The 17,438-nt window shown below is 47.0% G+C and overlaps 7 protein-coding genes across 7 annotated transcripts; 5 read left to right on the top strand and 2 right to left on the bottom strand.

Moving 5' to 3' along the window:
• Positions 1 to 141: 141 nt before the first annotated feature.
• Positions 142 to 1,197, top strand: BP5553_09788 (uncharacterized protein; the record flags this gene model as incomplete). The annotated part of the gene is made up of 1 exon (XM_032018411.1): positions 142 to 1,197. The coding sequence occupies one exon, from the start codon at positions 142 to 144 to the stop codon at positions 1,195 to 1,197; it is 1,056 nt and encodes a 351-aa protein (XP_031865248.1).
• Positions 1,198 to 1,718: 521 nt separating this feature from the next.
• BP5553_09787 (Uncharacterized protein) lies at positions 1,719 to 5,502 on the bottom strand (the record flags this gene model as incomplete). Its single annotated transcript, XM_032018410.1, has 4 exons — positions 1,719 to 1,864; positions 2,175 to 3,921; positions 4,079 to 5,069; positions 5,135 to 5,502. The coding sequence occupies 4 exons, from the start codon at positions 5,500 to 5,502 to the stop codon at positions 1,719 to 1,721; spliced, it is 3,252 nt and encodes a 1,083-aa protein (XP_031865247.1).
• A 275-nt stretch (positions 5,503 to 5,777) lies between these two features.
• On the top strand, positions 5,778 to 7,899 carry BP5553_09786 (uncharacterized protein; the record flags this gene model as incomplete). Its single annotated transcript, XM_032018409.1, has 5 exons — positions 5,778 to 5,787; positions 5,837 to 5,876; positions 5,941 to 7,348; positions 7,398 to 7,568; positions 7,660 to 7,899. 5 exons carry the CDS (start codon positions 5,778 to 5,780, stop codon positions 7,897 to 7,899), a joined length of 1,869 nt encoding a protein of 622 aa, XP_031865246.1.
• Positions 7,900 to 8,716: 817 nt separating this feature from the next.
• BP5553_09785 (alcohol dehydrogenase) lies at positions 8,717 to 10,005 on the top strand (the record flags this gene model as incomplete). The annotated part of the gene is made up of 4 exons (XM_032018408.1): positions 8,717 to 8,881; positions 8,967 to 9,075; positions 9,157 to 9,420; positions 9,500 to 10,005. 4 exons carry the CDS (start codon positions 8,717 to 8,719, stop codon positions 10,003 to 10,005), a joined length of 1,044 nt encoding a protein of 347 aa, XP_031865245.1.
• A 2,895-nt stretch (positions 10,006 to 12,900) lies between these two features.
• BP5553_09784 (Tricarboxylate transport protein) lies at positions 12,901 to 13,946 on the top strand (the record flags this gene model as incomplete). Its single annotated transcript, XM_032018407.1, has 3 exons — positions 12,901 to 12,996; positions 13,173 to 13,829; positions 13,938 to 13,946. The coding sequence occupies 3 exons, from the start codon at positions 12,901 to 12,903 to the stop codon at positions 13,944 to 13,946; spliced, it is 762 nt and encodes a 253-aa protein (XP_031865244.1).
• A 274-nt stretch (positions 13,947 to 14,220) lies between these two features.
• Positions 14,221 to 15,049, bottom strand: BP5553_09783 (Uncharacterized protein; the record flags this gene model as incomplete). The annotated part of the gene is made up of 2 exons (XM_032018406.1): positions 14,221 to 14,490; positions 14,543 to 15,049. 2 exons carry the CDS (start codon positions 15,047 to 15,049, stop codon positions 14,221 to 14,223), a joined length of 777 nt encoding a protein of 258 aa, XP_031865243.1.
• Positions 15,050 to 15,598: 549 nt separating this feature from the next.
• BP5553_09782 (Uncharacterized protein) lies at positions 15,599 to 17,203 on the top strand (the record flags this gene model as incomplete). Its single annotated transcript, XM_032018405.1, has 1 exon — positions 15,599 to 17,203. One exon carries the CDS (start codon positions 15,599 to 15,601, stop codon positions 17,201 to 17,203), a length of 1,605 nt encoding a protein of 534 aa, XP_031865242.1.
• Positions 17,204 to 17,438: the final 235 nt, after the last annotated feature.

Genomic DNA, 17,438 nt, shown 5'->3' with positions numbered 1-17,438 from the left:
AACTTTGAATGTAAGAGGGACATAGAATTGAAGGGAAGTCGAGAAAAGTTATATAAAATGAGTTGTCCGGTATGATTCCTATTGTTATCACTCAGCTCGCCATTCTCATTCCAGACTTCGTTCATCACAATCACGATTAAGATGGCTTTCCTTCCAAGCTCTTCCCTCTTGATTTCTGCTCTGACAGTGATTCTCGCATTCACTCCGTTTTCGCAAGTCCTCAGTCACCCAGCACCTCAAGATGCAGCAGTCCGCACCGTCTATCAATTCCCCAACCTCACATCACTCGAGAACATTGCCGTCCGTTCCAACGGCCAACTTCTAGTCGCAGTCATCAGCTCCGCCGAATTGTACCAGGTCGACCCGTTCAACAACAAGGGTGCATCGCTGGTCCACCGCTTCCCTGGCGCCCTGAGCACCTTAGGGATCGCTGAAGTCGAACCCGATATCTTCGCCATCATTGTCGCGAATTATACACCTGGAGTCCCGACGGTGAATGGCTCCGGTTCTATCTGGAGAGTCGACCTGCGGTCCTTCAAATGCTCGGATAATGGCGATGTTACCTCGCAGCCCACCGTCACTAAAATTGCATCCATCCCTGAATCTTTACTTCCCAATGGGCTGGCTCTCCTGGCGCCAGGTAGTCCGTATATCCTAGTTGCAGATTCAGGCTTGGGCGCTGTATGGCGTGTCAACTTCCACACTGGGGAATACGTCAAAACACTCTCGCATCCTCTTATGTTGCCATCCCCAGAGGTGGACCTGAAGATAGGCATCAACGGAGTTCATATTTTCAGAAGTACGCTCTACTTCACCAACACCGTTTTAGATGGCGGCTTCTTCGCAAAAGTGCCCATCCACCTTTTTGGCCCCAACGCTGGAACCGCAGCGGGTGATTATGTCGTGGTTTCAAAGAACGGCTTTGGTGATGATTTTGTCATGGACAAAAATGGAAACGCATATATTGCCCAGAACGTAAAGAGTGGGGTCCAACTTGTGACGCCGGATGGGAAATTCAGTGTTATTGCTGGGAACGAGAACTCGACGGCTTTGGCAGGTGATGCGGCGCTGCAATTTGGGAGGACCACTCGCGATAAAAATGTGCTGTATGTAGTGACTAGTGGCAACAGTGGTATTTTGCTGCCAGGTTTGCCGGAAGGAGGGAAAGTCGTTGCTATTGATATTGCTCGGCTATAGGTCCCTTGGTGCATTAATTGTGCCAAGTGAGTAGGTGAAAGAGTTAGATATAATTAGATTAGTAACAGAAAAATATTTCTTCTTTCTCTTAGACACACGGCGTAGTTAGGTCTTCCTTGACAGAATCTTTGTGGATTAATATTGAAATTCAAATAGATATAACCTTGAACTGCTTCTGTTTTATATACGCATGAAAGGGGACCCAATGAAATATACTCAACTGGCCTGGTAGTCCTAGTTATTCAAACTTGATATGCATACCCCTATACCTAGGTCATCCCTAGCTACAACCTACCCAAAGCTTCATCAAGTCCCTTCTCGTCGGATTTCAAAATTTCTATCTAAAGGTTACATGCCATGTCTAGAGGCGCGGCCAAAATATCTCCACGAACGATGGGGAGTTCGAATGGGACTTTCTTCACATCTTTTATCCGGTTCTACACAGTGTGGGAGGATATTCTTAATTTCAAATTAAACAAAGTGCGGACTTGGTATGTCGTTTCAGATCCTCACTAATCCAATCACCGCACCACAACCCAATCCTGATCGTTATTATCCTCGTTAATATGCTCCGTCTCACTCACAACTTCGGAGATTTCGATCTTTGGGCACGCTAGCACTCCAACTGCCCGGAGTGAATAGTCATCTGTCCACCAATCGCCTCCCGCTATTGAAATCCATTAGTACGAGTTTGTTTGCTAGCTTTAAGTATTTCCATCTTGCATTTGCATCGAGATAAAACAATCAGTACGCACACAATTTAACAGCTGCCCACTTGGTGCCTCATGCTTTTCTTGGTGTGATTTACAAACTCATTGAGAGGTTGGGACGTTTTAGGCAAGGCGAATACCTCAACGGCATGGAAAAATTGGAGCCAAACATGGGTAGATACCGAGCACTGGCCAGTCCAACCTTTCAAGATGCACGGAGGAGAAACCGTTTCAAGGATCGAAAGGTAAGCAAGGACAAGGACTTACTTCTCCACAAATCAGGCCAACATCCTGCTGGAACCCAGGCCGGTGCATGAATATGGCCGAAACTATTATACCGATTCCCATATGCGGTTATGGATATTTTGTGTTCACCGGGTCCAAACTTGCCAAGATATAACGTGCGTGGCTGAAAAGCAATATTACCAAGCTTGGAGCCCGTCGTCGGGGAATGCTGGTCGTGTACACTTAAGACGGGGCTGCTAAACTCCGGGACCTTGAGTGTGACATTGGTCTTCGAGGCGTTAGTGTCTATGGAGAAGCTGCAATTGTAAGTTACGTTCCCGACGTAGAAGGGAAACCCCCGATCCACTATATCACCCCAGCCCCTAACCTTGGACGTAACATTACGAAGCGGTTTCAGGACGGTGCTTCGGCCTGTCAGGACCACTTGGAACCATCCCAAGATATATATACGCTCAATGTTAGTTAGAATACCAAAAGGGAAAGACAGCAAAATCGTATTGCTGCCTTTCTTGATTGTATTTTTGGGGATAGTGAGTTTGGTGATGGCCTCGTCAACCCAGTAAGAGTGTCGGGAGCAGCCAGCGGATTGTATTAGGGACTCATTGACGGATATTTTGAACTTATCAGCATCCTCAACGGCCAAGCTGAGGGACTCGCTGATGTCAAACGAAGAGCTGAACGTAAAGCGCAAAGTTGCTTGTGCCTTTGATGCTCGATCAGACTCTGACACTGTCCAAGGTTGTCTCCAAGCGAATCCCTTTGGTGGGATTTTCAGACGAGAGCGGATAATATTATCAATTCGGAGAACCTCAATGGGCTCGGACCAACTTTCATCGTCAAGTTTATATTCTGCGTAGTCGAGTAGTAGCACGTTAGGTTCCGAAAACAAAATCTTTTCAAGTTGAATATCTTGTGCAACCGTCTTTACGTCTAGGGACGGCGTAAAGGAGCCCAACAATGGCAGCAGCTCGGGCTTAAATGGAGACAGCCGCAGAAGGAGGCTTGCGCACCCTTCGAATCTGTAGGTAAAGATGGTCCAGCCATCATTTAGCTGACTGCACAGAGAGGATTCCTTCCCAGTAAAGGTGTCCAGCTTTCCAACGTTCCACAGCCCTTTTAGCTTCACTGTAGTATCCGTCGGCGTAGTTCGGTTCGTATTACATACAAAGACAAACCGGTGGTCTCCATCCTGCCGGATCTGATGCAACAATCTATCCGTCGGTGCTCCTTGATCGGTGACAATTCGAATATCCCGGTGTTTATCCAGGGCAGAAATAATATTCTGTTGACTCCAAAAAATGCTCAGACTGTTCTCAATTACAGGGTTTGATCGTGGCATTTGTGCATCGACAAGAGTTGGCGCACTGCCAGCCACAATGACTTGGCCGCCAGCTCGACTGAACTCCCGGAGAATTTTCAGCGTAGTTGACCGAATCGTTCGAAGATTAGGAACAATAACTACTTCATATTCGCACTTTCCTACCCGTAGCTGATTTCCTGTAATTTTTCCAGATATTTGTCCAGGTAACAGGCTCTCCGAGATGAAATCAAAGTCGATAAGCCCATGAAGTAACCAATTCGACAAATCGCCGAACGCTCGATCTCGCGATTGCAGTTCATCTCCACTTCCGTTTGGACCAAACGCCAGCCAGTAACTCTCGATGGGGTGGATAACCCCAACTTTCGTCACAGCTTTTCCACGAGTCATTGCAACGCCAACACGCGCGAAGTGATCTTCGACGTATCCATACTCCTTGTACCATGGACTCTAAAAATTGGTGTCAGTGATGTATCGACTAGTTTTATGTCCAGCTATAACTCTCCCAACCTTCTGGGTATAATTTTCAAGCATTCAATCAAGGTTTGCATACCTGGTAACCGATACAAGCAGGATAATCTCTCTTCCCTTCCCCCCGCATACTTACCCAGGTAAGGTGATGAACGCGGAAAGTAATACCAAGGGCGGCTTGCCAATCGCCGCACCCTTTGTGGCCCTCAAATGTGAAATCCCAATGGGTGACACCATATATCTCACTCATTGCACCCCTGAGCCCGTTCTGTCGAGCTACACTTGAAACCTGCTTCGCAGTATTGTACTCGACCCAATCGCAGAGTAAATCCATGCCGGGCATCTCCATGCTCCTATAGCAACGCATAGCTTCGCCCAGCGCTGTTGTTTGAGAGTACAGTGTTGGCTCCTCCATCATATGCCCATTTAGCATAATGCCATTCTTCTTGCACCACCGACCAATTTGATCCATGAATGAAGTGACAAATCGTTCGCAAACATGGTCATGGTACTGATAGCGAGTCGCACTCGCCTTTCCTTCTGGGAGATTCCATACCAATTGAGGCAGGTCTTTAATGAGATCCGCAGAATATTCTTTCTTAAAGGTCAAGGCCAAATCTGTGGTCCATGGCAGGAATATGTCCTCTGCTGCTCTGGGGTTAGACAGCTGGGTTTTGATAGCAAATTGTGGCTCATCAGTGAAAATGCAGGGCACGACAGTCCCAAACTTATCTCCAATCTTGGCCTTGTAGGTCTCATGAGTCATTTCAATGAACCTAGCCATGGCATCTACACTTAACGTGTCGATATATGTCTGGTCATTGAACCATGGAGACCCAGGATTAGTCTCCTCATAGAGGTACCAGATATTGGCGCCGGCTTCGCCATCTTCCAATATCCGACTAGATTCCAGACAAGCATTGTCATCCAACGAAATATCATATCTTGCCAGAAGACGTCCATTCTCACTGCGGCAAGCTCGGGCAGAAGAAGGTGAGCGATCCCCACCAAGCTCCACCGTGCCATATCGATACGGCGTGAATAAAAGATGCTTTCCCTTTGTCTCGGGATACTTGGCGATCACGAGTCCCCCCGCAGCCCCCGAGGGCCATCGGTCCTCATCATACCTTTGGGTACTTCGTATAAGTATTGTTTTCTCTTAGAGCCCGCGGAGGTAAACCAGGACACTCACAGACATGCAAGCATATTTTTGCTCTCCGCGTAATCTACACAAGATCGAACCAGATCCATAAACTCCGGCCCCATATACTCGGTGTCAAGGCCGGTGCGAACATGCATATGGAAGCCCCCCATCCCCATGTCCGCAAAGTTATCGATCTGCCGCAGCAGTTGCTTCTTGTCGAGCTTGGTGTTCCAAGCCCATAGAGGACAGCCTCGATATTCCGAGGTTGGGGTTTGGAATAATTGGGCACTGAATGGTTGTGCACTTTTGGGGTAAGTGAGGGGATTGGCCGGCTTCTTCCCTTCCTGATGGTCTTGATCGCCCTTCTTATCCTTTCTCCGCAGAGCCATAGTGGCAATAGATGATAGTTGCTCCATTGCGGCTGCGAGTGTGATAAGGCAACCTGCGAAATAACAACATGTCGTGAGCACGAAGTACAGATACTCCGCACTCGTATTGAGGAATGTTACGGTTTCAGCCACCTACGAGGCACATGTACTGTGCATCAAGGGATATCAATGCACGTGCCTTGGTTGAGTGGGCGCTTCGCGATGCCGCTTTACGTCGCGTACGAGTATATTGAATTGCGACGCGTCTCTTCGAACTTCAATCCTAACAATCACAGACGCCCCCTACATTTCCCAACGTCGCCATGGCTTCAAGTAAGAATCGCATATCCCAAAAATTTATGTCATTACTGACTCCAATTAGCTCGGGAGGAACGCATGCAACAGCGGCTTCGCGGGGCCCAGTGAGTACAGCCATGCCACCCCTCTTCAATAACACACACTTGCTGATATCAATCGACACAACAGGAGGCGGGAAGTCAAAGAAGTAGACTTTGAACTCGCATTCCCAATTGCTCAACCTCTAGAAGGCCCAGTCGTGTCATCCCAGAGATCCCCCCAACCCGAATTACCCCGCGCATCAGTTACACCTGTCACAAGAAACCGTGGACATTCAAATGAGGAGCAAGATTTAGGTGTAGCAGCTCAACCACAATTAATAAAGAGCGGAAATATCGATGCAAACATCTCTGCAAAACGGAGGAAGCTGGACACTGATCAGGCACCACCATCTGCAAGGAGCACAAGATCAACCCGCGCTGCCCCCCAACTCGACATTTACTCTCTACCTGAAGATGGGCCAAGACCCGCTTCAAAAGATGATGCTTCGAAGGGCTTACCTGCTGAGGAGGCTATTCAATTTGCGCTGCTCCGCGAGTATGAACCGGAACCAACTCAAATCGTATCAGCAGCTCGTTCCAAGACACCACTGTCGCCTCCGCCATTAACCGCGATGTCAGAGGAGATCACTGAAAGTCCAACCGGCACGCCCGGAAACGGTCTTGATACTAGGGCCATAGGTAGTGTACGTGCTATAGGCCGACAAGTAGAGGGAATGCAGAATCTAAGCCCCATAAGGCGAGATTTAGCAACACCAATCCCTCGAACAAAGCGGAAGAGAGGACAGGCTACACCAACTCCGATCGGCTCCAGGGCGTCACAGGATCAACGTAACCAGTCAGCTCAGACAACTCCTAGCGACGATGAAGTTGATGAGCTATCGCCGAGTCAAGCCGTTCCACCCTCTCGAAAACGAAACTCTGTGGTTGAGGATAACTCTTCTGCTATTCAAGAAAATGAAACCCGCAGTCCAGAAGCGGGAGAAGAAGTAGCCGAAGCCATTGGCGACTTGGATGCTGCTGCTATTTTGGAGAAAAATAGAGGTCGAAAAATAGCTCGAAATATCCCGGCAATCGAATCTCCCGCCTCAGACGAAGTAGAAGCAGTCTCGAAAACACCGTCCCAAGTACGCCGACGAAGACAACAAAATTTCTCTAGTCCTTCCAAACAGCGACATCCGAAAATCCCATCGAAAACAAAATCACAGAAACCCACGCAGCCGGCCAAGACGGCCAGACTTCGCGGTGGAAGCCCTATTCCTGTAACCGTACATCGTTTAACAGAGCAACCACTTTGGGAAGAAGATGAATCCGATGCTGATGTACTTAATTCCGGAATACCATATGCAAAGCGACCAGGCGTGAATACGGTGGACGTTCTCAGTCAAGTGTGCCAAGAGATCATCGGCACTAGACTCGAAACCCTCGAAGATGGTGTCCGCCATGCAGATGATTCCACTCTAAGACGGGAATACAAAACCAAGTGGAACGCTATTAAATCGTTTGGGGAAGAACTACAGTCACGTTTGCTTGCCCATGTAAGCTACCTAGCAGCAGTCTTTCGAGTTGTTCTAATTGGGGAAATAGACCATCAACCTCGATAACGCCTACTCGTTCGAGAAGCGTGTGCGAGAAGAGCATAAAAGGAAGCAAGCTCTTCGTGACGAGATCCTTCGTATTCGGGCCGAGCGTCAACAAGTAGCCGTTCGCATGGATGAGATCCGCATTAACCATGAAGATGAGGCCAAAAGGGCTCAAGTAAGTTTGACGCATCGCCATCCTATACCCAGAGACTAGATCATTTCTATTCGTGATTTAAGTACCTAGTCATGAACTAACTTCTTAGCAGGAACGTGATTCCCTCAACACTATGGCCCATGACATCGAACTAGCTATTGATTCTGGGCGGAGTCAGGCTCCTAAATCTGAGTATATTGGCGATAGAATGACCGGGATAGAGGTCTTGCTTAAACGAGTAGCTACCCAAATAAGCAATAAAGGGGATTCTGGAGGGATTTTGAAACAGATCAAGGAGTTTAATGGATTTCTCACACGAGCCGCTTTGGCACTGGAGTCGAGAAAGGTTTAATGATTAACGTATTGCGACGGCTATAGATACCCAGGGGTCATACCATGAGAACAAACCAATATCACAAATATATATTTTTTTCGATCTTCAAGTTGTGGGTGCAACCAGTCGATCTATAGTCCGTATATTCGTAGGTATCAATGCGCCTTGAGAAAACCATGCTAGTAAGCCTGGGTCGGTACTTATATCAGTCATTGCAACTAGCCTCCTAAGCCTCCTCAAAGGCTAAATATCCGTCAAGATAAGTCGTTTCAATACTCCCCAGGCTGATACCGATAACTAACTATTTCGTTGAAGAGCGGAAAAGTTGATCGTTATGTCATACCGAGTGCAAGTATTAAGATACTTCAATCTAATTGGAAACTCCTCTTGTTTCCTAAATCTAATCGCATATCTCAAGGTTTGCATTATTATGAGAAGGAGCTCGAAATCCAAGGATTTATGACAGTTCTAATACTGGGTAACGACACGCCCCGTTTCTTCGCCACAACTCAGTTGCCATAAGCGATCAACGTCATACGAGAACTCGGGAAACGCGATTGCCTCCCGATCTTTCACGAGGTCGCAGCCACCTCCAAACATCATATTACTTTCCAAAATAACCAGTACATTCAAATTGATAAATTGAGATTAGAACCGGTGTATCATAACCGGCTGCATTTTTACGGCCGCAAAAGGTTCCCCAGCCCCGGTTCCTGTTCCCTTTACCCCGCCGTCGGCATGCCGGGTATCCTCGCTTTATTGTAATACACTTATTTCATCGCTGATCGCCTTCGAAATTACTTGCTCCCTTCTTCAAAATCCGGAGCCAACGTCAATGGCGAATCAAATCCCCAATAAAATGCGGGGGTGGTATCTCGAAGAGTTCGGGCAGCCGTACGTCTACAAAATCGATATTCCAGTACCAAAACCACGTGAAGATGAGCTCTTGATCAAAATGGAAATTGCTGGATATTGTCATACTGAGACAATTGTTGCCAGTGTACGTCTCCAACATTCTAAATGTTTGACCAATCGCACTTATCCCATTTTAAACATGTGGTTAACCTGACTTTTCCCCTTTTTAGGGTGACTACCAAAGCAAACTCCCCTTGATCCCCGGCCATGAGAATGTGGGCATAGTTGCAAGTGTGGGGCCCAAGGTCCAAGGTTTCAAACTCGGTGATCGAGTCGGTTGTGGGCTTTTTAGAAGATCTTGTGGTCAGCTAGGGTTCTATTTCCAATCACTTTAAAATACACTGACTAGGTAGTACATAGGTAATTGTCGGGAATGCACGCGAGGATATAGCACAAACTTCTGTGCGAAAGCCGAGCTTGCAGGCTTGACACACGATGGGGGCATGGCGGAGTACCTTGTGGCAGACCCAAGATGGACTGTCAAGCTTCCCGATAACCTATCTTTTGAAGATGCCGCTCCACTGATGTGCGCCGGAAGTACAATGTTCAATAGCATTCGGAATGCACGGCAAGATAAGGGTGCCATTATCGCAATCGTAGGGTTGGGAGGGTTGGGACATATAGGTACGAGCTCTATCAGATCGCGTAAACGATTTTCTACTTGATCGGATAGCCTTGGAGCTCCACTAACAAATATCATTAGGGGTTCAATTTGCGAAAGCAATGGGGTATAAATGTGTTGCAATTGACATACGCCCCGATCCTATTGCCCTCGTCTCATCATTCGACCCCTGCCTTCGCCCAGACCTGGTTCTGGATCCCAGGGACGGACCTGAGCATGCTCTATCCAAGATCCTAGAGACTTTTCCAGGACGCACCGGCGTAGATGCGGCCGTTGTATCAACAGATGCCAGCGAAGCTTTCAAATTCTCTACTGATATTCTTGAGAAGCATGGCGTTCTGGTCGTTGTAGGGCAACCCAAAGAGCCGATCAAATTCCATTGGAGGGTATTTGTGACGCAAGATATTTCTATCGTGGCTGGAGGCTTGAGCCAGCCGGATGTGATGGAAGAGATGATGGATCTAGTGGTCAAGGAGAAGATCCGCTCTACGGTTAAGGTGTACATGTTAGAAGATGTCACTCAGTTGGTGCATGATTTCCATAATCCTCATATGAAGGGGAAATATGTAATTAGAATAGCCACTTAAGTCTATATAGATTTTATAAAAACAACATTATCGACTTATACTAGTACTCTAAGTGCCTTATAATATTGCCGTGGTTATATGGCCTTAGTTAAGTAGTTCAAAAGCAAAGAAAAAGGAAGTATTCTTCACCCTAATATCTCGAATGTGTAATCAGCTTACGAAGCAATTATACACCATCTTTCATTCATTAATACATGGCAGTAATACAGTAACTTGCAGCATCACTTGTAACTACGCTCCAAGTTAAATTTAATAGCACTTAAAAACAGTAGCAAACTCCATCCAAGTTAAGAAGCTACAAAACAAAATGGGATTAGGTCACAACAGCGAAAAACTAGTTCGGGGGGTGGGGAGAAAGTTAAGAATGGGGGTGCTCATCATAGTAGCAAAATTTAACTATTGAGGGTACGATATAACAGATTTTAGATATGTGCAAGTGTTGCGGGTGTTAATAATAGTGGTCAAAATCTAGAGTAAAGAGCTATATACAGGTGAGAGATGCAGAGAGCCCATTTTTGTTACGATAACGAGGGGCGGTTACAGGGCCAATGAGAAATAGAAAAAGGCTGTTTTAGTTGGATGAACAGAAAGTATCATGGTGATGATCAAAGACTCAAAAATACAAGGAACGAACGTAGTTTTATCTTTCATCCCTCGCTTTCATCCCTCGCTTTCATCCCTCGCTTTCATCCCTCACTTTCATCCCTCACTTTCAGAACAAAGGATTTCCGAAGAACGGCATTGTTTGAAACAAGGTTTTAAACAGCGATCGTACAAAGGAGAGAGAATTCAAAATAATATAAATTCAACCACTTACCACTGAACCTGGGACATAGCATTATCCTTGCACCCCACAAACTCGATAATATATCACAAACTGCATGAAAGTTCCTGAAATTACAACTCAGGGTACTCAGCAAAATGTGCAAGACCGAGCGAACCGAATACCTCTGCGGATGCAAAGCGTACGACAAGAAGCGCTGCACCTCCTACTTACTTAAGGGCTACCAGGGATGTTCCGGACACGAATACTCGGATGTGAAGCGGGGGCATCTCTGCCGGAATTGTGTAAATAACGATGAATATTTGCGGAAGAGGCATTGGTGGCTATTGAATCGCTAAATCGGAAGGCAAATGCGGTATTTACGAGTTGAGAAGGGTAGCTAGTAGATTGAACTTAACAGACCTTAGTATTCCTATATCCTACTAATTAGTTATAAATCTACCTTATAAGTGCTTTATATAAAGCGTCTTATCTAAACGCTTTAAAAATTGCTATAATAAAGTGCTTATAAACTTAAATATATACCTACCTACCTAGGTAATATAACATCTTAATATTTAACGTGCATCCCTATATCAGGAGACGTACCCCGTGACGAGACAATCCATTAGTACTTTAAATTCAATTCATCCTAATTTTGTAAATCTATTAAAAATTCTAGAAGTTTTATATCAGTTATATTATATAACTATTCCTAAATTGTTCAAACCCTAGCTACTTTGAAATTTACAATTACGTCGTCGCAGTCGCGCCTAATTACGGAGGACGACAATTCGAAGTATAATAGAACCCTTTAACTTATAGTACTACTACGAGCTTTTTGCGCCTTTTAAACTTATATAATACTTTAATCTAAGTTTCCGAGCCTTAATAATTATACTTATAAGTAAAAGAGTCTAATACTATAAAGGATATAACAAGAAGGTTATATCGATTTGCCTTTACTCTAATAACTATAATCTAGGATTTCTACTATCTTTTTTACCAAAGGTCTTGTTAGTATAGGGATTGTATACCTCGGAAACCGGGGTCTGATATAGCTGGATATAGGTTCTCCGTCAGGTGAGATTGTGTGGCGGAGGAGGAGAAGCCGAGAGTGTTTGTCCAGAAAATAACATCTCCACACTCTTGAACTCTGGCAGCCTGGGCAGTTCCACAGAATATAGACCGTCACCCGTACCCTCCAAGAAGACGAAGTAGCCGAACGACCGGACCCTGCGAGCCCAGACTTCGGTTTTCGGTAATCTCGCGCGTTTGCATGTACTGTACAGCCAACCAGAAGAAGCCGAGGCGGCAATCACATTGTAAACCAAAAAGTCATCGACAGTGATACCCCGAGTCAATGCAAGTTATTAGAGAACTTTACTGAGTTCAATCTTTAGCACTAGGCATTTGCTGAATTCCAACTTATCAGCAGCTGACTCAATCGAATCCCTGGAAAAACATATAAAGAACTATGACACGCGGTTTGTAAAAGTAAGGCTTTTGATATAATTATATATAATCACTTGTAGCTCTCCGGAATAAGGTGTTGGTAGCTATCTAATAGAAGTGCTGTTGAATTAAGTCACTGGGAAGTTGCGTATATGTCATAGTTGTCTACGAAGCAACGAATGAAAAGTTTGAACGGTTCGTATCTTGGGACTGATCAGCGAGTTGTTGCTGGATGCAGTCCTAGAGTCATTATACGCAAACGGTTCTGTACGACAGTGCTAGATCTATCAAGATAGTATTAGTATCGAAGAACGTGTATTAGTCATAAGAATGTCTTTCAGGCTCGGAGAATGGCTATCTGCTGATAGAAAGAGCCGTGACTGGGTCTGGCAGGGTGAAGTGTGGATCTAAGCGGTGCTTCAGTCCGCGAGAAGGTGTCTCTACAAGGGTCCATCTCACGACCAGTGATACTGACCCCTACGGAGCTTCTTGTGACCACCGCCGAACTATAACCTGGCTCAACTCCCTGGTCGAACGCCGAGAAATGTAAAATTGCGTGCCTGGAAGTTTCACCAGCGATTGCTAATGTTATTTTGGGAGAATATATTCGGTGGAAGTCACCACCCCTAAATCTATCTCTCTTGTGTATTCCTCGATCGAAGGCACTCAATCAAGACATGGCCGTACGGCAGGATTCATCAACAACCGCAGCTCCTGCAGAAATAAACCAGAAAAAGGTACCAGGCTATGTTGTTCACCCTGCATTTGGTACCGTATACTAGTTGATAACACCCAGCTGATTAATTCTCTTTGCAGAACATCAGAGCCATACCGGTAGTATCTTTGATATCCGGCGGAATAGCCGGAGGAGTTGAAGGATTCATAACGGCAAGTATAATAATAACACCATGTGAAACTCTGATATGCGACTGACCTGGCCAAATTCCAGTATCCTTTCGAATTCGCAAAAACGAGTGTCCAGCTACAAGGCAATGATGGGTCCAGAAATCCCATAAAAGTCATTCTCAACGTCACCCGGTCGCACGGCATCTTGGCTGTATACTCAGGATGCGGCTCCCTTGTCATAGGGTGCGTCGGCAAAGCTGCAGTCCGCTTTTTAACTTTCGACACCACCAAGGCCCAGCTTAGAAATTCATCTGGAGAATTGTCTTTCGGAAGAGGAATCCTAACTGGCATGGCAGCAGGGGTTGCTGAGAGCTTACTCGCAGTTACACCGACTGAGCGCATCAAGACGGCTATCATTGACGACGCCAAACATGCGCGAAGATTCAGGAGTAGTCTCCATGCCGTCCAGGTCCTCCTGAGGGAGAGAGGTGTTGCAGATATGTACCGGGGCTGCCTTGCTACTACAATGAAGCAGTCGGCGACGTCTGCTGTTAGGATGGGCACCTATAATATCTTGAAGCAATGGTCCCAGACGGCTGGCGTGGCGTCTAATGCGGTCACAACATTTGCTATGGGTGGTGCGGCTGGAGTGGTGACTGTCTACGCCACACAACCATTCGACACTATCAAGACACGCTCGCAAGGAATTGCGGGTGCAAGCATTGGAGAGGCTTTAAAAGGTGTCATCCAGGACTCGGGAGTAAGAGGGCTTTGGAAAGGGAGCACGATGCGATTGGGCCGACTGCTGTTTAGTGGTGGAATCATTTTTTCCATATACGAAGAAGTAAGCGGTTTACTAACAAGGCAGGGTCTCTAAATAGAAATAGACAACCATGCGACGTTTAAATAATTGCGGGAATGAAACCTAGAAGCCTAGCATATTCTCTATGTAACAAGTGCATAACGGGTTCGTGTAGGCCACCATGATACAGCGATTCAAAAATAAAAAGATTTGAATTGTCGCTGCCCTGAACATTGATTGGACAACTCTATCGACGTATACTTGCATCATTCAAAGCTGGATTGGTCCTAAGAGCCCACAAAATAGCCTAGCCCATGGTACCATCTAGTGAAATTCGGGCCAAAGTATTCTAAACAGCAAGTCTCCCTCCATCTACGGGTAAATTGACACCGCTGATAAACGCTGCCTCATCGCTTGCTAAATATATTGCTGCCATGGCAATGTCGTTCGGTTCTGACATCCTTCCCAAAGGCACGCTCTTTGCAAACCTTTCCCTCTCTTCCGGACTGTCAGGCACGCCACTGAACATTTCGAGCAGTCCTGTTGCGCCCCGAAGAGGACAAATTGAATTCACACGCACGCCATCGTGCCCGTATTCAGCCGCAAGACCTTGTGTAACCTAGAATGGAGTCAGAAGAAATTCGCAAAAGAGCCAAGAGCAAGGTACACACCGTATTCAGGAATCCTTTAGTACCACCGTAAAATACCTGCCCGGCACGTACCCTGGTCCCCGCAACTGAGGACGTGTTGAGGTAGACACCTTTCTTCTGCTCGACGAAATAGGGCATGGCCACCGAGACGCTCATATAAATGCTCTTAACATTGACGGAGATTATCTTGTCAAAGTCGGCTTCCGAGACATCCATACTGGTCTGCTTCTTGTAGGTTGTGCCCGCGTTGTTGACGACGATGTCTAATTTCCCGAATTTGGACTTGGCCAGCTCAAGCGCCAATACCCAGGCCTCCCGCTTGGTGACGTCGAACTGGACAAAGATGGCAGAGCCGCTACCAGGGTAGTGCTTGTCGGTTATCGCGGCAGCGACCTTCTGGCCGTTGGCGACGGCGATGTCTGCGACCAGGACGTGTGCCCCTTCTCTCACAAAGCCATGGGCAATGGCCTCTCCAAAGCCAGACCCCGCGCCGGTGACGATGGCAACCTTTCCTGATAAGCGACCCATTTTGATATGGTACGATTATCTTGGCGAGACTCACAGGCTGTCGGAATGTAGTAGACTGGAGTGAAAAGATTAAGGGATTGATGGGTGATTTGCTTCTTCGACGTTGCGTCTAGATGTAGTCAATATGGCTGCTGTATGCCTTTCCCCCCCTATCACGCCCTGTAGCGTCGGGTTTCCGCCGTGTCTTGACCAGCGTCATTGCCGGCCATAGGCACATTGCCATTCGTCAATCTCGATGTCCCGGCCCCTGAGAAGTTTGCCGGGTGAGTGGGCCGCGGGCAGTGAAATTCCGTGAGGTTGCCCGTTTCCCGACAAGGAGGCACGAGATTCTAGCTTCAGCTATATGGCATGGCGTGGAGAGACGGAACTTCATATGGCGATGCGTTTTGGTAGATAGTGAGATGAGGGTACAGGAAGTATGAGTATCATCCTCCAGCCGAAGATAGCAATTCCTTGATACTTTCCTACGCATCCAGCAGTCCATCTGTCCCACGCGAGCTGCTTCCGCCCTCGTCGATTACTCTCAGTTTTCTATCGATTCCCATCAACATGGCACTGCCGACATCCTGCGATGTTCTTGTTGCTGGAAGCGGCAATGCTGGCTTCTCTGCTGCGGTTGCTGCGAAACAAGCTGGGGCCCAGCGTGTTGTCCTCATCGACAAGTGCCCCGAGGAATGGGCCGGAGGGAATACTTATTTCACGGCTGGCGCTTTCAGGACGGCGCACAATGGTACCTCAGATCTGCTTCCAATTGTGAACAATGTGGACGAGACTACCGCAGGGTTGATTGACATGGAACCATATACGGTCCAGGATTTCTCGGCTGATATGGCCCGAGTTTGTGGCGGGAGATCTGATCCCGAACTCTGCAAAATTCTCCTCCAAGACTCGAACGCAGCTATAAAGTGGCTCGCAAGCAATGGAATCAGATTCCAACTCTCATTCAACCGTCAAGCCTACAAAGTCGATGGTCGCCTGAAGTTCTGGGGAGGATTGGCGCTCAAGACAGAGGATGGAGGAAAAGGACTCGTCCAAGACCATAGGGCCGCCGCTCGTCAACATGGCGTATCAGTATTCTACTCGACCTCCCTGACACGACTTGTCACTGATCCTCATACGGGGGCTGTTACATCGGTAGCCGTTAACCAATGTGGAGAGGAAATACTCATTCGGACTGGCGCCGTTATTCTGGCTGCTGGAGGGTTTGAAAGCAATTCACGCATGCGGTCACAATACCTTGGTCCAGGGTGGGACCTCGCGAAAGTGAGGGGGACACCGTTCAATACTGGTGATTGTCTCGAGCTCGCCATCCGTGATGTTTCGGCCAAGCAAGCTGGCAACTGGTCTGGTTGTCACTCCGTTGCCTGGGATGCAAATGCACCTGCTCATGCAGGAGACCGGGAAGCGTCAAATGAGTTTACTAAGTCTGGGTACCCTCTAGGGCTAATGCTGAATACTGCTGGAGAGCGATTCGTGGATGAAGGCATCGATCTCCGTAACTTCACCTATGCCAAATTCGGTCGTGCAATTCTAGCACAGCCCGGGCTCAATGCCTTCCAGATTTGGGATTCAAGGATGATCCCATGGCTACGCGACGAGGAGTATCGGGAAGAAAGGGTGAACCGAATCATGGCAAATTCAATCTCTGACCTTGCAGATAAGCTTGTCTCGATTGGCTTAGAAGATCGCGAGAAGTTTATTAGCACGGTGGAAAGCTATAATGATGCTGTATATGCGTCTCAAAAAGAAAAGCCCGGGATAGAATGGAACCCTGCCATTAGAGATGGCCTCTCAACACAATCCAACGCCAAAAAGCTGCCGCTTGCCAAGTCAAATTGGGCTTTACCTTTAGATCAAGCACCCTTCTTGGCAGTCCATGTGACATGCGGGGTTACATTTACCTTTGGTGGTATTGCAGTTATCCCTGAGACGGCACAGGTCATTAGCTCGACGACACAAAGGGGAATTCCAGGGCTATACTGCGTAGGCGAGATGCTGGGTGGCCTCTTCTTTGAAAACTACCCCGGTGGAAGTGGTTTGACGTCTGGTGCAGTCTTCGGACGAAGAGCAGGTACTGCAGCCGCAAAGATGGCTGCTTTGAGCACAAGAAGCTCTGATGAGCATCAAGTCTTTCAAGCGCTGGCTAAGCTTTAGGCAGGTATAAATGAGTATATAACAGTGGTTGTGGTGTTAAGAAGATTGGAGATTAACAAACTGTAGATTACAGTGCTGAAAATAAGAGTACTTGATAGTCATATAAAATCTTACGGATGAGCAAGGAAATGAAATAACTAGTTGAACCACTAGTAGCTCTTGATTACTAGCTTCCTTGACTCTCACAAATGCCTTCTAGTTCATACCATAATACCTAGTGACTCAAGTCATGACC

This window comes from Venustampulla echinocandica, assembly GCF_003357145.1.
Source record: "Venustampulla echinocandica strain BP 5553 chromosome Unknown scaffold_12, whole genome shotgun sequence".
In the NCBI taxonomy this organism is placed as follows: Eukaryota; Fungi; Ascomycota; class Leotiomycetes; order Helotiales; family Pleuroascaceae; genus Venustampulla; species Venustampulla echinocandica.
This window is presented reverse-complemented; position numbering and strand designations above follow the sequence as displayed.